At 42.1% G+C, this 23,680-nt stretch overlaps 2 protein-coding genes across 3 annotated transcripts; one reads left to right on the top strand and one right to left on the bottom strand.

Moving 5' to 3' along the window:
- Positions 1 to 2,565: 2,565 nt before the first annotated feature.
- Positions 2,566 to 13,634, bottom strand: SPRTN (SprT-like N-terminal domain). 2 transcript variants are annotated; one of them, XM_019757368.2, is made up of 5 exons: positions 13,053 to 13,634; positions 11,992 to 12,091; positions 9,123 to 9,251; positions 5,784 to 6,072; positions 2,566 to 4,854 (listed from the first exon to the last, which is right to left on the bottom strand). In XM_019757368.2, exons 1-5 carry the CDS (start codon positions 13,271 to 13,273, stop codon positions 4,103 to 4,105), a joined length of 1,491 nt encoding a protein of 496 aa, XP_019612927.2. In that variant the 5' UTR covers positions 13,274 to 13,634; the 3' UTR covers positions 2,566 to 4,102. The 2 variants fall into 2 exon arrangements, with proteins under 2 accessions (XP_019612927.2, XP_019612928.2); XM_019757369.2 differs by lacking the exon at positions 2,566 to 4,854 and having other exon boundaries at positions 5,643 to 6,072; positions 13,053 to 13,407.
- A 142-nt stretch (positions 13,635 to 13,776) lies between these two features.
- On the top strand, positions 13,777 to 18,558 carry EXOC8 (exocyst complex component 8). The gene has a single exon (XM_019757367.2). It carries the CDS (start codon positions 13,906 to 13,908, stop codon positions 16,081 to 16,083), a length of 2,178 nt encoding a protein of 725 aa, XP_019612926.2. The 5' UTR covers positions 13,777 to 13,905; the 3' UTR covers positions 16,084 to 18,558.
- Positions 18,559 to 23,680: the final 5,122 nt, after the last annotated feature.

Here is a 23,680-nt window from a genome sequence, read left to right as displayed (position 1 = left end):
TTAGGGAGAAGAAGGTGCCCTGTACATCAGTTCTTGTATGAACAAGCACATTCCTGGCCTGCTGGGTTACCTCTTACAGGACTTGGGATCATAACCGATCCTTTCCTTTCTATGAATCAGAACTGGCAATTACCGCTACAGTTCTTGGCAAGTTTCTGTCTTGTCCATTTGGCTTTATGTTGCCTTCTGGTTTTTCAGAGACATTTATCTTACCACGAGTGCCACCTGGTGTTCAGTGACCAAGAGGGTAACTTCTGGTAGGTTTAGCACCAGCAGTGAAGCAAGCAAACAGCAGCTTGTTTCTGTTCACAATATTCTACATCGTAAACTTGAATATGGTTCCAGAGCCACTTGAGAAGACGGCTCCTTGGGCAGCTGGTTTGCTCAGTGGTTAGAGCACAGTGCTCATAACACCAAGGTCGCTCGTTCGATTCCCACATGGGCCAGTGAGCTGCACCCCCCCCCCCCCGTCCCCAACTAGATTGAAAACAACTTGACGTGGTGCTGATGGGTCCTGGAAAAACACAGTTCCCCAATAAAAATTTTAAAAAATAAAAAAGATGGCTCCTTGTTATTTCAAAAGTTATGTGATGATGGGGCCGGCCCGGTGGCTCAGGTGGTTAGAGCTCCATGCTCCTGACTCCGAAGGCTGCCGGTTCGATTCCCACATGGGCCAGTGGGCTCTCAACCACAAGGTTGCCAGTTCAATTCCTCGACTCCCGCAAGGGATGGTGGGCTCCGCCCCCTGCAACTAAGGTTGAACACAGCACCTTGAGCTGAGCTGCCGCAGAGCTCCCGGATGGCTCAGTTGGTTGGAGTGCATCCTCTCAACCACAAGGTTGCCGGTTCGACTCCCGCAAGGGATGGTGGGCAGTGCCCCCTGCAACTAGAAATGGCGACTGGACCTGGAGCTGAGCTGCGCTCTCCACAACTAAGATTGAAAGGACAACAACTTGGAAAAAAGGCCTGGAAGTACACACTATTCCCCAATAAAGTCCTGTTCCCCTTCCCCAATAAAATCTTTAAAAAAAAAAAAAAAGTTATGTGAAGATGAGTATCTAATCATATAACTTCTAACGTCCTTTTTTGTTCATTTCAACCCCCTCGGCAATTTAATCTGTAATAATAATTGTGTATTTCACTCCATTTGGTGAATATGCTGTAATTAACAACAAATTGCTAAAAAGGCAACAGTAGTAGCCTCAAGGATGAAACAGGAGACTGAGTAACAGTCGCCTCAGAACTGAGAACCATCGCCTCTCAATAAAGAACTGAGAGCTCAGCTCTGTTCTCCCAGCCGCCCAGCGAGGTGAGGCACCGCATGTGCCCAGCCAGGGTCACAGCTGGCACCGCGTTGGCAGGAACATACAGCAGCTGCTCAACACTAATTTACTTAAAAATCCTATCAGCTCTGAAAAAAATACCGTCTCAGCTTTGGGACAACCGGACGGTGAGGTTTTTGTCATATTTTCCCACCCACCTTAGAATTTCTAGTTAGAACATGCATTTATAGTCTACAAAAGCAAGACGAAACTTCTAAATTTAGAGTTAAGTTTGCTAGATAATGTCTAACCTTGACTTTAAAATACAGAAAGTCCACTCCTCACTTCCCTCAAATGGTGCTGGCATCTGCAGGCTGGCCCAGAATCACCAGCTGTTAGTAAGAGTAGGAAATTTGCTTTAAAAGGGAGAAAATGTTAAGTCAACAGAAAACTATTCCTTTGATATAATAAATGACTGTATGTAAATGACTAGATTTGGGACTGACAAAATTACGATGCAAGATTTTTCAAAACTTTTCAACATGGATTGAAATGAAGGCTTATTTAATTCTAAGTTTAACTTCAATTTTCTTGCCAGCTAACATGTTTCCATCATCGCTTAACACTGGCCAACTCTTGATTTCACACGTAAATATTTCTCAAGGCCCTCCTCTCTCCATCCCTGCCACTGCCTTTCTCCCTCCCAGCCATGTTGCCCCGAGAATCCATCCAAACCCTTCTCAGATGTTCCTGACTGGCTTACAGACCTGGCCACCCCCGGTGCATCGCCCCATCTGAAAATGTGTATTACCAAGGACCACAAACTGGACAGAATCTCTGCCCTCAGAATTCCACTTAGCTTCATCTGTCTGCAGTCTTTCTCTTGCCTTTTACCCCCGACGTTTTATACCCTGTTCATTTGAAACAGCCTAGTTCTCCCAGGAGAACGGGGCCATCTATTCCATGCCTTTTCTGTGTTCCTTCTCTTCCAAGGCCTTTTCCATCCTTCTCCACCAGGCTAACTTGACTCGCCCTAGAGCACCTCAGACGTCATCTTCTCCAAGAAACATCCCTGAAGCCTGGGCTGTGCTGACTGTTCCCACTGAGCAGAAACCCATCACAGTGGTTACTGTACTGAAATCCATCTGCTTTTGTCTCCCACCCAGCCTGTAAGTTCCTGGGGACATGGCCTGTCTTAGTCATAGCACCAGAACCTTGTACAGTTTGGGTTCAAAAAAGGTTCAACTACACAGTTTGTTGAAATGAATTAGAGGAACTGCATATATTCAACATAAGACACACATTTTAAGTCATTTATATTTATTAAACACTATACTTAAGAAATATTAAAACTTGTGAACATTCAACCAGACAGGCTAAAACAAAGATTGATGACAGTGCTGACAAATGAACAACTAAAACTCGCCTCTGCTGCTGGTAGGAGCGTAAACTGCCCCACGTCCTAAGCTAACCATAAACACACCCTGTGAGCCCGCGACCCCATCTGGGTATGTGCCCAGGAGAAAGGACAGAAGGGGTGAGCAGCACTGATTGTCCTTAACAGCCAGCCCCAACTGGAAATAATTCAAATGTCTATTAATTTTAAAATGGATGTATACACTTTGGCAAATTCACAAATTCTACAATGAAAAGAAGAACCTTCTGCTACACACAAGATACTACTCTATGATGTTCAAAACCAAGCTAAGCTAACCTGGGGTGACAGATGAAATTCCCTTTAGGGGTGGTGGGTGCGGACTAGGAGGGCAGCCTCGAGGGCACCTCCTGTGTCACCGTCGTGTGCTCTGACTCATCTGGGAAGTAGTTGCACAGGACAACACGGCACCGCACGCTTCAGATCTCTGCACCTCACGTACAAGTCATGTGGCACCAAAGTTAAAAAAATCAACTAAGGTCTTGGGACACGGCAACATGCTAGAGATACAGCACAAGACGAAGTAAACAGATAAAGTATGGGCCCTTTGCCGTAACACAGAATTTTTCAAAAATATGTTTAAATGCACAAATGTTATTTCTTTTATTATAACAGTTTCAGCTTTGGCTTAGGCTCCTAGTAGTAACCCTAGTGAGATAAACTAGGTGACCGTGTTGTCACAGACACCAGTCACTTAGCACCATGCTTTAGTCACTCATTTTGTTAAATTTTAAGAAAACAGCTAAACCCTGGCCTACAGGATTATAGTGGCTATTCATTACTAGTAATATTACAAAATAAATTTTACTCTACTCTTTATCTACTTTAATCTAAAATCTGCCACCAAAGTAAAACAGAATATTCTTTAAAATATATAAAATGTATTATTTCCTGTTAAGATTTTGGGGAACTTAAAAATTTTTTTAAATACCTGAGAACCCTAAAACAACTATATACTTTGTACTCTAGATGATGTTTTTGGTTACTGTGCCTCACACCATGAATATTAACAGTACTGGGAATGAGTTTTAATATTAATAAATAGTCAATTTAACCAAATATTTAAATCCTCACTAAATATCTTGAAGGAAGCATACAAACAAAAGATTAACAGATTTAAATACCTCTAAGAGCAAGCAAGACCAAAAGTGTCTAAAAATTATACATGTAAACGTGCAGAACAAACTCTGGGCTACAGTGTATGCAAGGCGAGAGTGAGTGTAAACATAGCACCTCTGACAGTACTTTCCATTCCAAACTCATGGATGAGTATATAAACTAGAATTCGGTATTGGTCACAGGAACTAGATTATAACCCACAAATCTGAGTATGAACCGCACCTTCCTGAGTGACTGAGGCCATGCTGCTGAGGTAAGACTGGGGGCATGTGAGACCCAGTTTGTTTCAAAGACTTGTTCCGACTTGGACACTGTCGCCATCGCGTTCAAGGCACCGGTCTAAGTGCTCGTTAATCTGAGACTCCACCACCTCGTTCTGACAGACAGGACAGCTGACCGTTTGGCTCTGAAGGGATGAGCTGCTGGAATTCTGAGCTGCAGCTGCGGGATGAGAACTACCCTGTGGCTCATCGCCACCAACCTGTACTTGCTCTTTCTTGATAAAAAAACCATCAAAAACAGTCTTGTCTCCTAGCTTGCGTCGTTTACTCGGGGATTCACGTTCGGGCCCACTCACACCCTGGGATGCAGTCGCAGAGGTGGAGCCCACTGCTTTCAAAGAATTTCTTAGCGACACCTTGGAAGCTGAAGCCCTTTGAGAGCTAGACGAGACGGGCTTTTTACTGACGTCGCCCACAGTTAGGCTTTGTGTTGGAGATCCATTCACCCTTCTCGAAGTTTTCTGATTGAGATCTGATACTCTAGGAAAATAGTTGCTTAAAACATTTTGGTGACCGGTGTTAAGAACAGGTGAGACTACAGAAGTTTTTTTACTTGAACCATTCTGTTCAAATTTCACTTGAGTTTTAGAATTAGGTCTTACAGCATTTGCTGAATGGTCTTGACTTAAAAGATCTTGAGTTTTATTAGCAGCGTGTGAAGTGATCAAATTCCCAGATGAATTGTTTGTTTCTCCTAGAACATATCCTTTCCCACTAAAAGGGATTAACAGCTGTGTCTCACCTCTGTTGGGTTTCCCTGCAAAAGAGGCAAATAAGATTTTTCCTTGACTCAAAATTTTAAGCCAAATATTAATATTAAGCCAAAGGATAGTTTTTCAAAATGAAGAAATACTATTTTATTCTAACTTTGATTCACGTACCTACCTATTAATGAAAGACCATCTTTCCAGTCGGAGTGCTCTGTACTGAGAACATCGAGGACAAAAAGCAGCCTCCTGTTTACGTAACGTATTCTACCACGCAAAGACCAACCACAAAGTAATTTCACCTTGAAACTCCCTGAGTGGTCAGGTTTAGTTCCAGGAGCTAAGTCTGCTACACATTCTCACCCTCCTCACAACGAGGACAGAATCCCTCCACTAAATTCTTCTCTAGCTCAACTGAACACTAGAGATCTGGGAAACAGAGTTCCAGCACACCAACAACTTGCCACGGGAAGAAGCATTAACCTTGGTAACCTGGACACCTCTTCAAAAGGCAGGGACTCTGAACTTCATAGGAAAGGGATAAATCTTGAAGATGAAGTTCGGGCATATACGTGTCACATCCTTTTCCCATTCCTCTCCCAATGAAAATACATCAATAGGAGAAGTCACTTGGCTAGAGTCCAACTGATAGGAAGGGGTGTAGTGAGGACTTACGTTCCGGGCATTGTTATTTGAATTATTTTTATTTTGACAATCTTTTTGCCTTCTGTTTCCTAATGACTCACTAAGTCAAGATAGGGAAAGCGACTGTACCCTCCAACATCAGTGGGAACGATTCTACTTTTACTCCCATCTACATAGAGCAAAGTCTATTTTCTGCCACCATTTTATGGACACTGGGATTGTCCTCTGAAGGCCACACGTGAGCACCTGCACTAGAAACCCTCCCTGCGCTTCTTTGAATACTACTTCTCAAGGACAGAGCTGTGTGTACACGGCAGCCGCGGTCACGGGTTACCTTTCTTCTTTGAAGCGGCTGCTGCAGCTGCTACAGCTGCTGCAGGCTGCTTTCTTGGCTTTGCCTTCTCTTTGCCTTTCTTTGAGTAGTTCTCTGGCTCCTTGACTTTGACGTAAGTGCCGCCGCAGGTCTTCTGGTGCGTGGACCACCAGTAGTCATGAGCAGAGGGGGCCCTGTTGGTAGAGCGTTTGACGTAGCCATAATAGGGCTCTTTGAACTGACATGGCCCGTCACAGCGCCACCAGTGTCGCCGGTATTCTTCTACCTCGTCGTGGAAATTGTGGTACACCTGGTCAGGAGAGAGTTTAGCACTGAGCAGGCAAGTTAACCACCTTAAGAAATTATATAAGCAGTTTTTTTAATTTTTGTTTTTTGTGTTTTTGTTTTGTTTTGTTTTACACTTTTAGCAGCTTTTTTTTTTTTTAACTTTTCAGTTTCCCAGAGCCTTCTGCAGTTTTATTTTGGGGAACACAACTATATTTAGCTTCTGTTCAAAAGTTCATTTTAATGAGGAACAGCAGATAATGTAATACTTCATAAACTATAAAAATAGAAAAATGTGAGATTAGAACACAAATTTTAAAAAAACAAAAGCTACATACACTAAAAGTTTTAAAAAACAAATTTTTAAATTATCAAAAATTAGGATATTTTGTGTACTGCCCTAACAGGCTTGTTCCCACAGTCGGCTGGAACTTTCCCCTGAAGCAACAAAACTGAAGGTTCTGAAGGACTGTTTCCTTCAATGCTGGGCCGGAACCGCACAAGCACCTTGCCTCGTGCGGCCTCTGCTAGGCCCGCTCCCCATCTCAGCTCTTTGTAATAAGTCTGTGGGGTATCATTTCATCTATTTATAGGTGAAACGCTCTCCAGAATTCCAGTATTTCCATCTTTGCACCCCTAGTGCTTCATGCAGGCTTGGCACAGTGAAGCTGCTCCGTGAGCACGTGCTGACAGAACGGAAGCTTCGGTCATTGAGTCCAATCAATTATCTGTAAATGTACCTTCCCTCCTTCAACAGGACCCTTCTGTTTCTCCCTCTCAGTGAAGTCTTACTCAGAACGGAAGCAGAAGACAGATACAGGAGAGTTCTGACTGAGAGGGAGGTGAGCCCTCCCACCGTGGTGGCACTGAGGGTGGCAGGGCACCACTGACAGATTCTCCTAAATGACTATGAGTGCCTTTTCTTCCGTCTTCTCAACGGGACACTACTATTGGTATAAGATCAGCAGCAACTGTATGTGAGATTTTTTTCACCAAAGACGTTTAACTTTGTAATACATTCCCCTTGTAGGAAAGAAGGCTAAACTTTCTTAACTCTACAGATAGTTTTATACTCACTATCTCCATCATAAGCAAAAAAATTCTATTACTTATAAGCATTCAAACAATGCACATTCTATTATGTACAGAAAGACTGGAGGACAAAGGCTTGCAGGCAGAGGTACGTTGAAACCCTGCCTTTTTTTTTTTTAAGATTTTATTGGGGAAAGGGAACAGGACTTTAATGGGGAACAGTGTGTACTTCCAGGACTTTCCCCAAGTTGTTGTCCCCCCAATCCTAGCATGGAGGGTGCAGCCCAGCTCCAGGCCTTCTGTCTTATGCTGAGAATTCTGCTTACAAATTCAATGGCCAGAAAGTCTGGGAATTGGGTCTGTTTTGCTCCCAGTTCCTATAACTCCTATTGCCTGGGGATGTGACTTTTTAACAATGTAGTCACTAAAATAAAAATGTTCTGCATTGTGAGGATGGATGCCCTGTGGCGTTTGTTATAATAGAATGTAACCTGAAAAAGTGAGATGTCCCCTAAATAAACACAGACTCCCATAACAAGAGAATCGAGTCTCCTCCCGCTGAACAGGGATTTTGCCAGGACTGGGTGTGAAGTGCAAATTCTAAGGAAGAAACTAGGAGCCTTTTCTACTGGCAACTCCGGAATTCTTTCGCTAATCCGGATTTTATGTGATTGTTTTTCATGCAAGCCACTTTCCTGATGTTGAAGTGACTCTCTCCACTAATTAAATGAGCTCTCTAGAAAGTTAACACTGACAGCTAGAAAAATACCCCGAGGTAAGTGCTTTCCATTTTCCCTCAGGCCTTTTACAAGGGAATACTCAAAACACCAAAGAATGTAATCTCTGTAGGCATTACTGTTCTACTTGGTTCAGTGTGGGTTAACCCTTGCAGGGGTGCTCGAAGCTCCGTGGGATCCAGGGGTCCAGAAGGAGTAAGAGCCGCCTGTGTTCAGAGGTAGAGCGGGAGAATAAAACACTGTGAAAGGTTCAGGGTCTGCCCAGGAGATTCACAGGAGGGAGACGTTATAGCCCACTGGAAAGAAGAAGAGCATTTTGATAGAAAACAGGAGGTAGCACATTTCAGGGAGAGGACCTATGAGGACAGGTGATAAGTTCAGTTGGAAACACCTAAGCAGGGACTTGAGGGAGGTAAGCAAAAAGGAATAGAGAGGTTATTTGATAAAATGAATTGATAACAATAAAAACTAATATTTAATTAGTGCTCAAACTGTGCTAAACTGTTTTGCATGGGGGCGGCTGGTTGGCTCAGTGGTTAGAGTGCAGTGCTCATAACACCAAGGTCACCAGTTTGATTCCCACATGGGCCAGTGAGCTGCGCCCTCCACAACTAGATTGAAAACGACATGACTTAGAGCTGAGCTGCACCCTCCACAAAGAGACTGAAAACAACGACTCAACTTGGAGCTGATGGGTCCTAGAAAAACAGTTCCCCAATAAAAAATTTTTTAAAAATAAATAAATGTATGGTTTGCATGTATTTTCTCCTTTAATCCTCACAAGGATCCAATAGACAGTATCATTATTCTCATTTTATACGTGAGTAAACTGAGGCTGGGAGAGCTGCGTAGGCCCCAGTTAATAATCAGTGGAGCCAGCATCTGAACCCAAGTAGTCTGACTCCTCATGCGTTTTCAACCCCACGCTCTGCCATCTCCTACAATATTATGCACAAATGGGAACCAAAGACGACTTCTGAGGACGGGAATGACACAGGAAACGGTAGCAGAACATAGGGTGGACTGAAGGAGGAGACTACAATACGGAAACACATTCAGAGACAACTGTAATAGCCCAGAAGACAGGGGTCGCAGGCCTGACATGTCACCCTAAGTGATCAGAGGCCCTGGGCCGCCGGCTCTGCGGCTCCTTTCCGGGGTCCAGCCCAGCCAGTCAGCTACTCTAGGTCTCTCGCCTGCTGGGGGAATCCTCAAAGATAGAATTTGTTTCTACACAGCTGTTTTTAACCAAATCCCAGAAATTACTGGATGAACAGCTACCAAGTACCACAAATGCTTCATATACCGTTATGTTGGCTCCAGTCAGACAATTGATGCGATGCATATGCTTACAGAACTCAGGGCCGTGCCCTTCCCAGTCCTTGTCATTATTAGTGACAAACAAGTAGGCGTGTATCATCTCATGCAAGAGGGTCTGAAACAGAAAAGGCAAATGAATTTGTTATGGTGCTTTTAAAATAAAAATGCATTTTCTTACTCTATTCACCTGTGGTCTTAACCTGCTTTGGATCACAGGCTCCTTTCAGAAGCTGATAGAAGTCATGGAACATCTTTCTAGAAAAGTTATACAAGCACACATGCACAAAACTTTGCATAGAATATCCAAAGCTCTATAGATCCCAGGTTAGGAACTCCCTGTTCCAGGAAAGCCTCCTTATTAATCAAAATGCAGAAGATAGGATCAATTAATTCACTACATAAAACTTTTAAAATTCTACATGGGGGAAAAACACCATAAGTAAAGTGAACAAACTCAGAAAAATATATGCACAACTCATCTCACAGGTTATTAATTCTTAAATACAAAAAGCTCCTAAAGTCTACAGGGAAATGACCAACAACCCAAAAGTTGCGGAGAGTTCACAGAAAAACAAATATGACCCATAAATATATGAGAAAATGTTCAACTTCATTTCTAAAAATAAATGTAAATACTTCACTAGTATGCCACTTGTTTATCAAGATTAGGAAAACCCTTGATAAGTTATTTAAAAATAATAAAAAATTAGTAAAGTTTGACACTGCTAGTAAAGCTAAGGAAAATAAACATTCCCATATGTCGCTGGCAGGAGTACAAAATAGTACCATGAAGAATTTGGTAACATCTAACAAAATCACAAGTGCATTTAGCCTTTGACCCAGCAACATCTAGGCTCATATGAACCGTCATACATCCAAAGTATTTTCATTGTGGCAAAAGATTGGAAATGTGTTTCGCAACAGGGGCCTGGCTGAATGAACTATGGTGCATCCACAGAATAGAATTCTATGCAGCCATAAAAAAGGATGAAAAAGATGTCTAGAAAATGATTTGGAGAAACCTACAAAGTGTGCTCTTTTAGTAAAGGCAAAGTACAGAAGAGTAGATATAGTATTTTGTGTAAGAAGTATGTTAAATGGCAGGGAGGAGGAATATGAGTGGATGTAAATATTTGCAAAATAGAACAATGAAAGAAAAAAGAAACTAGTAATAACGGAATCCTCGTAGGTGGTGAGTCCACCATGGAGAGGGCTGGGGGAGAACAAGATTTCTCTGTACAGCTTTCTATGGTTTTGGGATTTTGATTCATGGAAAATTTTAAAATAAACAAACAAAAGCTACTGCATTCTGCACGGAGGATGGAGAAATTTAAGTGCAAAAGTAACAAAAGCATTAATGCTGCTGTTTCATAGTTTGTTCTAAAAAATATGAACATATCTTCTAAAAAGGGAAAATCATAAAGGTCTTCAAAAGCATACCTTTTTTATAATCCTCTATAATTTTTTAAAAGAATTTCCATCAGAACTAGATTGGCATTAATTAAGTTTAGTCTTATAAAATTATGCTGAACAGAAAAATGGGAGACTCAAACATTTTAACTTGGTCATTATGAAAATATTCCTTTTAAAATGATCAACTCTGAAAATGAATTGTATTCACTAAGCAACTACTGTTCTAATTAGGGCTCCTTGTAAGTTTGATGGGGTTAATCATTTCAATTTTTTTGTGTTTTATGTTTACTATTTTTTTCTGCTTATTCAATGAGTTACCAAGAGAGTTGTATTAACAACTACAACTATGATTGTGGATTATTCCTCTTTTTGATTCTGTTAATTTATACTTCATGTAGGGTTGTTAGGCTATTTTTATTTAATAGGGTGTTTATTACAAAATGCCCCTTTTCTTCTAGTAAAACTTTTTCCCTTAAATCTTTAGTCTGATACTAGTAATACAGCCACAATAGCTTTCTGTTAAGTGTTTGGATAATTTCTTTTTTCCATTCTTTTACATTTAACATGTGTCTTTATTTTAAGCATGTCTCTTTTAATCTAGCATGTCATTCATTCCATGCCTTTAACTGGAGTGTTTAGTTCATTTATATTTAATATAACTACTGATAATGTTTAGACTCACCTTTCTCTTTATTTTATCTAGACTTTGTTCCTTTATTCCTCCCTTCTTTTTATTAATCAAGTATTTCTGTTGTACCATTTTACACTTAATAACTATTTACTTTTTTAAAAAACTGTGCACATGAATGCAGGAACAAAACCAGTAACATAAAACTTACCATCTTAACCATTTTTAAATATACTGTTCAGTAGTGTTAAGTATACTCACATTGTTGGGAAACCCATTACCTTTCATTACCCTTAAAAACAACATCCCTCATATTTCCAAGCATGTTTTTACATATTGCCCATACAATCTCTACCGCCCTATGCTCTTTTGTGTAAGTGGGGCGAGACAAGTCACACTGTGTGCACCGTGGGGAATTTCAGGCATTTGCTAGACTCAAGTAAAGGCAATCTAGGAGTTTCTACTGCTCCATTTTGCTAGCAGGAGCAACCGCCAGGTCTAGATATGAAGGGTCCTCATGCTGGTTTGTTCCGCTGGGAGGGCAGCACCATGGTAGTTGAACAGGACAATCAAAATTTATAAAACTGAGGATCACACACACATTGAACAAGCAGGGCTGTTGTAAAGATCAAATTGGTTAATATACCTGAAAACCTTTAACTTTGCAGCACTACAAAAATATAAGGTAATCATTAGCGTCACTATTAAATTTGCAATGAGGGAAAACTGACTGTTTTTACATGGACAGCAGTCTAAATCAATAATAAGCATTTCTAAAGTGCTGAGCTAAGAATCACGTTTATGCAAAGAATACCTCTACAAGATCCTTTCGTGGTCTCAACTTTAAAAGGGGTTCACTGAGACGGATGGAACACATTCCACCCTTCCCTTCGTAGCTGCATATCCCAGCACACCTGAAAAACAACCACCACAAAAGTGTTATTTACCAAATATACACAAAAGGGAAACAGATGTAAAAGCAAATCCTTACACATTCTTGGGCAGTTCACACTGAGAGAACTCTACCACAGATGGCTTTCCTGAAAGCATACCCTCTTTGTTGGGAGAGATTTGCATCTTCGCCCAGTTGGGAGCGATGTGAACAATAGTTCACCCTAGCCAGGAGGCAACAGCTGGAAGACAATCCGGTTTCGCCCCGTTCCTCCCGACAAGCTGTCGCCACTCAGCCAGATCTCCATTAACACTTCTCCAAAACGGTAACAGAAGTCTATGTGGAGACCTGGACTAGAAACACAATTCTGTATCATATCTTAATGTTTTGTTTTGTACCAAAACCAAGCAGGGTGGTACACAAGCGCATCTTAAACTTGCAACTGCGTTCATGTACAAATAGGTTATTTCAAATTTGAATTTCTCAGCCTTAGTGTGTAGGAAAGGGATCCTTTTAGCGGCGTCCCTGAAGATCCCTGGGGTCCAGAAACGTGGGCACGTCCACCCCGCCCACTACACAGTGGAGGTGCCCTAAGGAGCACCGCGGAGGACAGCACCCCGTCCTCGGCACTCTTTTTTTGGGGCGCACCTGTTGCTACTCCTTCCTCGGTCCTAAAGCATTACCATGTGACAAATCAGATATGCGTTATTTTCAAATGAGATAAGCGTCAAAGAAACGTTTTTTCTCACTGTGTCCGTTACAAGTCAAACGGTAGCGGGGTGGGCCACAAAGCTTTCTCAAAGTTGTCTGAGAGAGAGGGGGGCAGGGAGAAACACACCAGAGGAGTTGTCGGTCCCAAAACCAGAAGCCCTCGTTTAACGGACCCTGGAACAGTCGGGGCGGAGACAGAAAAGAATCCCAGGGCCGGGGCTGCGGGGAAACCGCCAGCCCGCCTCTCTTCCCCAGCGGGGCTCGGGACTCACATGGTCATGCGCAAGCTCCACTTCACTTCAACGGCCTCCAGCTGACCCCAGAAGTACTGGTCGTTGAACTGCATAAACAGGGCCTGTAAATTCGGGGTGGGGTCCACCAACTCCCAGGACGCGTCCACCAGGGACAGTGGCTCCTGGACCAGACCGTGCTCCGCGACCTGCAAGTTCCACTCCTCGTGAAGCCGTAACGCCAACACCAGGTCCTCATCCATCGCTGTCAAGATCCCAGGCGGGGTCCGAAGGCGTTAGGCTCGCCGCACGTCCCGAAGGTTCTGAGAGCCCCGTCGAACGCCCAGGAGATAACCGATTCTCGAGCTGCTCTCGCTTCAGCGCGCGGATCTCGCGAGAAATCCGGGAAAACTGCCTCGAGATCGAGAGTTGAGCTTGCCCCAAACCCCGAAACCAATATTCGCGGGTTTAATAAAAAGAACTCCGCACGACATCTCCTAGCGGGCTCAAAACGTGGGTTCCCAGGGCGTGGGGCCGAGGAAGGTTTCAGGAAGCTGGTTATTGCCTTTACCATACGACCATAACTTCCAACATTGAGTCACGCTCGGCGCATGCGCAATACCTACTTCTCGCTGCCTCGCCCTCCACTAACTTCTGCAACCGGTCTTCTAGCGCAAGCGCTCAATGCCGGGAGTGCTCCCGCGCAGGCGCACTGTGTTCACTAGGCCCCTTGCGCACGCGCACAATCTGAAGCTCAGACCCGGGCGCAGGCGTACTGGTCCCTCTTCAATCCTGCTTCCTCAGCCCTGGATCTCCGCGGGGCCTGGGTGGGCCCGGACAGCGGCAGCACCGGCGGCGGCGAGGGTGACAGTGACTGCGTGAGACTCAGACGGAAATGGCGATGGCAATATCGGACAGTGGGGCGAGCCGCCTGCGGCGGCAGCTGGAATCAGCGGGCTTTGAGGCGCGGTTGTACGTGAAGCAGCTCTCGCAGCAGTCGGACGGGGACCGGGACCTGCAGGAGCACCGGCAGCGCATCCAGGCGCTGGCGGAGGAGACGGCGCAGAACCTGAAGCGCAACGTCTACCAAAACTACCGGCAGTTCATAGAGACGGCCCGCGAGATCTCCTACCTGGAGAGCGAGATGTATCAGCTCAGCCATCTGCTGACCGAGCAGAAGAGCAGCCTGGAGAGCATCCCGCTTACCCTGCTGCCGGCTGCCGCCGCCGCCGGGGCCGCCGCGGCCTCTGGAGGGGAGGAGGGAGGAGGTGGCACGGGGGGCCGAGACCACCTCCGGGGCCAGGCTGGTCTTTTCCCCGCGCCTGGGGGTGCCTCCCGCGACTGTGCGGGGCCGGGCGAGGAAGGAAAGCAGCGCACTCTCACCACCCTGCTGGAGAAGGTGGAAGGCTGCAGGCACCTGCTGGAGACGCCGGGACAGTACCTGGTGTACAACGGGGACCTGGTGGAATACGAGGCGGACCACATGGCCCAGCTGCAGCGGGTGCATGGCTTTCTCATGAACGACTGTTTGCTGGTGGCCACCTGGCTGCCGCAGCGGCGGGGGATGTATCGCTACAATGCCCTCTACCCTCTAGACGGTTTGGCCGTGGTCAATGTGAAGGACAACCCGCCCATGAAGGACATGTTCAAGCTGCTGATGTTTCCCGAGAGCCGGATTTTTCAGGCGGAAAATGCTAAAATCAAACGAGAGTGGCTGGAAGTGCTGGAGGAAACCAAGAGGGCCCTCAGTGACAAAAGACGAAGAGAACAAGAGGAGGCGGCTGCCCCTCGAGGGCCGCCCCAGGTGACCGCCAAGGCCAGTAACCCATTTGAGGATGAAGAGGAAGATGAGCCAGCCGTCCCTGAGGTAGAAGAAGAGAAGGTGGACCTCTCGATGGAATGGATCCAGGAGTTGCCGGAAGACTTGGATGTCTGCATTGCTCAGAGGGACTTTGAAGGGGCCGTGGACTTGCTAGATAAACTGAACCATTACCTCGAAGATAAGCCCAGCCCCCCTCCTGTAAAAGAACTGAGGGCCAGAGTGGATGAGCGTGTGCGACAGCTCACCGACGTGCTCGTGTTTGAACTCTCCCCTGATCGGTCCCTGCGGGGTGGTCCCAAGGCCACTCGCAGGGCGGTTTGTCAGCTCATCCGGCTGGGCCAGTGCACGAAGGCCTGTGAGCTGTTTCTGAGAAACAGGGCGGCGGCGGTGCACACGGCCATACGGCAGCTCCGCATTGAAGGCGCCACGCTGCTCTACATCCATAAGCTGTGCCATGTCTTCTTTACCAGCCTTCTTGAGACTGCGCGGGAATTTGAGACGGATTTTGCAGGCACTGACAGTGGCTGCTACTCTGCCTTTGTGGTCTGGGCGAGGTCAGCCATGGGCATGTTTGTGGATGCTTTTAGCAAGCAGGTGTTTGATAGCAAGGAGAGCCTTTCTACCGCGGCCGAGTGTGTGAAGGTGGCGAAGGAGCACTGCCAGCAACTGGGTGACATCGGACTAGACCTCACCTTCATCATCCACGCCCTTCTGGTGAAAGACATCCAGGGGGCCTTGCACAGTTACAAAGAGATCATAATCGAAGCCACGAAACATCGCAACTCCGAGGAGTTGTGGAGAAGGATGAACTTGATGACCCCGGAAGCCCTGGGCAAACTCAAAGAGGAGATGAAGAGCTGCGGGGTGGGCAACTTTGAGCAGTACACAGGGGACGGCTGCTGGGTGAACCTCAGCTACACAGTGGTCGCCTTCACCAAGCAGACCATGGGCTTCCTGGAGGAGGCGCTGAAGCTGTACTTCCCCGAGTTGCACATGGTGCTTTTGGAGAGCCTGGTAGAAATCATCTTGGTGGCCGTTCAGCATGTGGATTACAGTCTCCGGTGTGAACAGGACCCAGAGAAGAAGGGTTTTATCAGGCAGAACGCGTCCTTCTTGTACGAAACAGTCCTCCCTGTGGTGGAGAAAAGGTTCGAGGAAGGTGTGGGGAAACCCGCCAAGCAGCTCCAGGACCTGAGGAATGCTTCTAGACTCATTCGTGTGAACCCCGAGAGCACAACGTCAGTGGTCTGACGCTGGGCCTGTCCATGTGTAGGAGTATATTTCACTTCTGTGTTATTTATATTTATATTTAGTTGCGTTAGCATTTTCTCTGTAGTCTCAAACAGCTTAATAAAAGATGCCCTCACAGATAAAAATTTAAAATCAGAAGAGTGTTAAATTAAGCCCAAATAACCAAAGCATTGCAATTAATAAAATATATAATAAGCTTTCCTTTTAAATTATCTAACTAATGAATATATTGTCACAGTACAGCATTTCAGCTTATTCTTTGAGTCAAAATATACTTTCTCACAGTATATGTTATACAGCACAGAGAAATAATCTCTAGAAATACATGGAGTCTATGTTGTGAAAAGTTTCCCAGTTCATTAAAATGTTAGGTTTCGTAAAGGGTACAGTGCTGCATAAAACACCCTGCTTCGAATAATTCCCCACCTTAAAATGTGATTGAACAATTTGGGGAAAAGAAAGGAGTTGAGAAAATTGGTGTTAGGGTAAATTTTGGTCAGAAGAATTCGTTCCTGGTATTAGCTAGCGTGTGGCCTCAATACTCAGATCCTATGAAATACAAGAGGAAGGTTTCATAAAACAGCTCAGCAGACATCCCCAGGGTGATCTGAATGGCTCATTTTTTTCAGTTGCTAATCAGCTTTATAACATCCGATTTGGGAGCATTTACTTGAAAATCTTAAGGACTATGATAAATAATGTTTTCAACATATTCCTGAATCATGTGAATTTCTACCTGGAGCTTTTGTTCTTATCATTTAAAAAAGTCAAAAAAAAAACAAACAGGTCATGTTGAGGAACCTGGTAGGCCCCTTCCAGTGTAGGTTATTTAGGGGTTCAGACTTCATGCAAATGAAAGAAGTTTTGATTGAGATACTGATTTAGAGTTCAATGTCTAGGTGGATGGGAAATTAGAAAAAAATCATATGTAAACCCTATAATGTTCTCAAGTATGACTGCTTTGAGCAGAGATTTGTTTTTGTTTTGTTTTTTTTTGTAACAGTGGGAGACAGGTGAGACAATGTACCCAAAGTGAAGGGAGGAAAAGGCCTTTGGTGACTTCTGCCAAAATAAAATGCTCCAGGCTGCGTTTTTCTTGTTTTATTTTTTCCTTCTTTGTTTTGAAAGGTCAACATACTGCTTAATTCAGATTGTTTAGTAAAACAAAAATAACTAAAGAAATTTGAGCTTCCCAAGGTTTCTAAACTATTGCTTCTATTGTATAACGATTAGATGACATTCCCCAGACTTGGACAGAAGTGCTAACTCACATCCATTTTTCCAGTTGCTTCTAGTTGTGATTCTTGAACATAAGTGCCATTTCTGGTGCCAATTACTTCAAAAGGTCATTGCTTTCATCTGAATACAAATAGTGGTGTTAAGTCTGTAAATTATGTAAAACCTAAAATAGCTTCCAAATAGTGGCTCAGGGTTGTAAGCTCCATTACTTAGTTTTATTCATGCCAGAGGAGCCCTTTTATTTTATTTTGAGCAATGACTATTTAAAAGTTGAAAATTATCAAAGTTACAGATTTTGACTAATTTTTTTTATATAACTTTAGAATTTTCTAGATAATAACCATACTGGATAGCTTAGCTGAACAAAAAAGATATAATTTGTCTTTTTAAAGATCACTGGAAACTTGAATTTGATAAAAAGTTTGTGATTATTTTGTGCCACTTACACTTTCTAAAATTGTATGAAACACGTATTGTGTAAATAGTTGATGCTGAGTCCATAAAATGATAACTTCTGAAATCAGAACCTTCTCTTATGGCATGAAGTAAAAACTTAACATGCGTATACCCAAATGTTTAAATGGTTGTTTCTCCATAGAACTGTCTGCTTTTTAAAACTGGAAGTACAGAATTTTCTTCCATTAAAATTTGTGTGTTCCTTAATCAGAGCTGTAGCTGCAGAAATAGCTTTGGTGAACCAAGTAGTGTGGGAGATGATTAAAAACCACCTTATTAGAATGCCTTTGTGCCGGGACAGAGCAATTGACTGGCTTCCTCCCAGTGGGGTCAGAGCTCTCCTCTAATGCTTGTTTCATTAGACTCAAAGCAAGTCCTAAAAATGAACGCACTTAGAGATTGTCCAGAATGTAGCACATACTGTAATACACCCCCCAAGGGTTGGTTGCCCTTTCTTGCTGGCCTCACACTTAACATTGTCACTTGAGCTTGGAATCACAGACTTGACTGAATTCATTACTGTTGAAAAAGGACACTCTATGGAATTAAGTCTCTTTGATTAAAGCCTCATTTCACTGAAGTGCTGAAAACGCACTTATTTTTGTTTAAGGTACTACCTATAGTTAAATGACCAGCACTGTGCTTTGCAGCTTGCTTCCCTGGGGTTGGGGGTTTGGCGCTTGACATGTATAAAATCAATCTGTGTACATTTTGCCTATTCATATGCTGTGATGTGAGGGAATCTGAAAGGTCTTATCAAAATAAAGCTTAAAATTCTTACCCTGGATAAATTTATTGATACTACCATGTTACACTTATTCTCTTCTTTAACCACAATTTAATGTTCTTATGTTCTTGTTACTAAAATAGAGTGTTAAGAGCCTAGGTTGTTTTTATGAGGGTTTTTTTTTTTTTCTATATGGTAGGAAGCTGTAAGTGTCTCCCTACTATCAAAGTTGTGAATAAATCAGATCTCAATTTTAAAACTCCCTTAAAAGGGAAATTTCAGATATACAAAATGTGAATTTACTCTGAAAAGTGGATTTTTATACCATCTCCGCATCCCTAAATGAAGAAAATACAATGTAGGCCAAATGACCTAGGAACTGGGATCATAAATGACAAAGATATGTTTTTTTAAGGAATAGGTAAATATTGAGGGAGCATATAATTGATGTTAAAATATTTATTGAATGCTATGCCTCACGTTGACTATAAAGAGTGGGGAGGACGAAATTAATTTAAGCATGCTTTCTCTTGAGATGCTTTAAAATTGGACATAATAGAGATTAAAAATTGGAAAAATAACAGGTCAACAAAAGGGATATGCTCACCAAATACCATTCCTAATCAAGAGAAATCTTATTGAAATAGGTTTAAAATTCATAAATGGTTTAACTTGTGAAAGTATAGACTAGACACTACTAATAAATGAAAATAAATTTGAAAAAAATACAAATTGGAAAAAATAAATTGGAGAATAAATGCTAATTAAATGAAGTTAAATAATTGAATGCATACTGTTGCAAAAAAACTGTTATAGCTTAAGTACTGTGGGAACAGTGAGAAGGGAGAGAGCAGTGTTATTATGAGTTTGGAAAATCTTCACGGAAGTATTGGTATTTGAGCTGGTCTTTGAAGGACCGACAAGATTTAGATGCGCCAAGTAAAAGGAAGGGCACGCAAAGACGCAGGCGGAGTGCCTCGTGAGGCCTATGCGGAGACCTGTGCGGATCTATTGCAGACTGGGGGGGACAGTTTGTGAAGTCATGTCACTGTCGCAGAGCCATTGCAATGTTTAAATGTTAGCAGCAAGAAAAGTAATTTAAGTAATCCATAACGATTACCAAACTGTAATCCATAACGATTACCAAGCTTCAATCCATACGGAAGGGTATGGAGTAAAAAGTCCTTCGTTCCACTCAAGTCCCCAGTGGTAACCACTGGTAAATTTCCTGCACATTCTTTCCCCGGGAACTGGGTGGTGCTGTCCACACGGTTACAGCACCGGCTTTTATCCACTGACTTTTAAGACTCTTCTTACATCAGTATCTGTGGCTGTACCTCACTGGGGTTTTTTCTGTCAATGAATAATATTCAATTATTGTACATACATCTTTACTTATATGTGTGACTATATCTATAGGACACATTTCTAGAAATTGCTCTGCCAAACTACATTTTAAATTTAGGTGAACATTGTCAAATTGCTGGTCGGGCAGGTTGTACCATCTCACCTTCTCCCCAACAGTGTAGAAGGACACCTGTTACATGTTCACCCACATTTATTCATTCTTTTAATAATACAATTATTCTTAGTAGTAGTAAGATTTATTCATTTTTACTAACCTGAAAAAATAGTATCTAGTTTTGTGTGTAATTTTTATGAGTGAAGTCGAGCAACTTTTATTTCTGAAGCTACTGTTTATGTCCCTCTCCATTCTTGTTAGAGTATCTTTGTATCATGATTTTCTAGAAGTTCATTGTAGATTTAGGAAATTAATTCTTCATGTGTACTGAGTGTTGTAGATTTTCCCCAGTTTGTCAGTATGTACTATTTTTGTAGTACAGTAAATTTTAGTCTGATATGAAGCCAGATTTACCTTGGTTTTTTCTTAGGGATTTCTGAGTTTTTCATAAGGCTTAGAAAGGTCTCACCCACTCTCAGATTCTAAAACATTCATGTTTTTCTTGGTAATGTATTATATTTTGATATTTGAATTCTTGCTCCCACTGTAATTCATTTTAGAGTAAAAACTGATGTAAGAATCCCATTTCCCCACAAATAATGATCAAGTTGTTGCAACAATTTTGAATCATCCTTTTTCCCCCACTGACTTGAAATGACATTTTAGTATGTTACATTTATATAGATGTGTAGCTGGGTACATTTTTAGGCTCTATATTCCATTTCACTGATATTTCTATTTCTGTGCCATTATCAAGCTGTTTTAATTAACTGTAGATTTGTAATTTAATAACTGGTTTCAGTCTTATGCCATTTTAGGTTTTCCTAACTATCCTCACATGTAATAAATATTCAAGTTGCATTTTGAGTAATTTTATGATATTCTCTACCATCTCCCAAAAGAGTTGGCATTCTGATTGAATTTGTATTGAGTCTGTAGATTAATTTTGGGAGAACTGACATCTTTATAATTTTGATCTTCCTATTAATTTATGCAACTGTTCTTTTGTATCTCAGTAGCATTTTTAATTTTTCTTCAGGTAGATCCAATACATTTCTTGGTGAGTTGATTTCTAGGTATTTCATCAGTTACTGCTGTTGTGAATGAAATCTTTACCTCCATTGTTTTCTGATTGTTTTCAGGGAATGTCCTGATTTTTAATTACAGATGCTATAACCAGTGCCTTATTTATTTTATGGATTTTAATAGTTTTCTGGTTGATTCTTTGGAGTTTTCAAATATGTAATCACATTACCAGCAAATATTCTGCCTCTTGGCAGTTTTTATACATTTTATGTAGTTCTCTTAATTATATTAAGTTGAGCCTCTTTGCTTGATATTAATATCAAGGAATTAAAAATTATGCAAAATGTGTATCTAGTAGGAATGTTTTTCCTATTTTTTCTTTGAAACCTGATGTTGGCTTTTGGTCATTACATTAAGGAAGCAATTATCTAGTCCAGCTAACTAAAAGTTGTGGTTTTTATTTTTTTAGGTCAGGAATGCATGTTGAATTATCAGATGAATCTCAGCATCTATTGACCTAACAGGACTTTTCTTCTTTGTCATGTTAATTTGGTAAGTTTTTAAAATAGAGTTCCTAACACTGAACCGTACTTACACTCTATGAATCAATTCTATTTGGTTGTGATATACGATTCTTTTTACTATAATGCCTGATTCTAGTGAAAATGTCATTCGAGTTTTTGCACTGGTACCCATTAGCGATTCGGGCCTATGGTTGTGTGTGTGCTGTTCTTGTCGTGCTTCTGTCTTTCATAAGGTGAGTGATAATGATAATGATGGGGGTGAAATGAGAAGGCCCGTCCCCATTTCTTTTAATTGCTGGACAATGAGAATGAAAAAAATCATACAGTGTGACACTGGTGTCTTCAAATCATAATTAGCTACTTTAAATACACTGATAGGATGGTTAGTGCTCCAAAAAGAGATAAGGAGGCCTTCCGTTGACTCACATCCACATTTCAAACTTAATCAGAGTTGTGTCGGACATGTAAGCTGTGTGTATGATAAACATGTCCTGTGTGTCTTGAGAAAACACGTGTATGCTTTATTAACACACAGAGTGTCCACATTTCATTTTTTCCCATCAGTTTCCCCAGAGCAGTGTTGGCATAACAGACAATTATAAAGCTCATGAAGTGAACGCTACTGAATGTGTTCCTTTAATAACCAGTGGCAGCTCCCATGTGAGAGGTGTCTGCTTTGCACCAGGCCCTTTACACACATTATCTCATTTGATTCTCACAGTAGCCCTGGGAATTAGGTAAGGAGAGAGACTTGGTGCCTGCCACTTGGCCACGGTGTCTTCCCACTAAGTGGCAGAGCTGGTCTTCAAGAGCAGGTCTTCTCACCTCCAGAACCCACGCTCTTTTCACTCCGTCTTTAACCATACCATGACTTATACATAGAATTGGTTAAAATTGGTGTTTCTAAGTGAATTTTCTGAAGCCAAAATTTTCTTGATATGCATCTCAATCAAGAATCAGAATTTGTCATGGAAAAAATTCAAGTATGACAAGCAGCGTGTGAACCTACCCTTGGGGACCATTGATCAATGATTACTATGTTCTGAGCAGTGTAGTAACCTTCGTCAGGTTATTTTATTTAATCTTCACATCAGTCTGTGAAGGAATTGAGGTTTTGTGAAATTAAATAATTTGCAAGTAATCCGTCCTACAAAGGGTTTCTAAGTAAGTGGCCCAGGTGGGACCTGAACCCAGACGGCCCTGCTCTAGGGCTGGTATCCTAAGCCATTGAGCTATATTACTGGGCTGTGTCTTACAAGTACAGATTGGCTTTATTGAAAAGGCTTATCCATCCACAATTTAGGTACTCTGTTAAAATTAAAGGTACTGTGTCAGAGAATGTTATTATTTATAACTTGCTTTTGAAAAACATAAAGTAGCAGATTTGAGTTAATGAGATAGTTCAAACCAGATTGTCTCCATTCATATCAATTTGTACATCATTGAATTCTGAGTAGTCACCGGGAGTAAACAGTCTGAAACGTGCAGAAACTTCACTGGGCATTAAGACAGGTATAACTTAGCTCCTGGACTAGGTGGGGTGCTCCTAGCTGGGGACGGGGCTGGGGGGTGTCATTTAAATAGGAAAGTGGCAGGAGAAAAGCTTGTTTTTCTCATGTCATACTTAACTATTTTTGCCTAATAAGCTGACTTATTTTCAGATTTATTATTGACCTAGCTAAACACATTAAACAAAGTTATATAAGCCAAGTTGATAAGTCCCTTTAAAACACTGATATTGATAATACTCTGAAATATGTGTGTGTGTAGTCTCGCACATTGCTGGTGGGAATTACCGTAAACTGGTTCACTGGCAATTTGTAAAAAAACCAAAAATATAATTTGTACAAACGGAGCAACATCAGAACCAGATGTGGCGGGGTGTTGGAATGACCAAACTGGGAATTAAAACAACAGTGATTAAGGTGCTAAGGACCCTGATTGACAAAGTAGACAGCACGCGAGAACAGATGGGCAATCTCAGCAAGCTGGAAATGCTAAGAAAGTACCAAAAAGAAATGCTAGAGATAAAAAAAAGAAGTAATAGAAATAAAGAATGCTTTTATGGGCTTACTAGTAGACTGGACCCGACTGAGGAAAGAATCTCTGAGCTGAAGGCTATATCAATAGAATCCTTGAAAAGAGAAAAGCAAAGAGAACAAA

Source organism: Rhinolophus sinicus, linkage group LG12 (assembly GCF_036562045.2).
Source record: "Rhinolophus sinicus isolate RSC01 linkage group LG12, ASM3656204v1, whole genome shotgun sequence".
NCBI lineage: Eukaryota > Metazoa > Chordata > Mammalia > Chiroptera > Rhinolophidae > Rhinolophus > Rhinolophus sinicus.
This window is presented reverse-complemented; position numbering and strand designations above follow the sequence as displayed.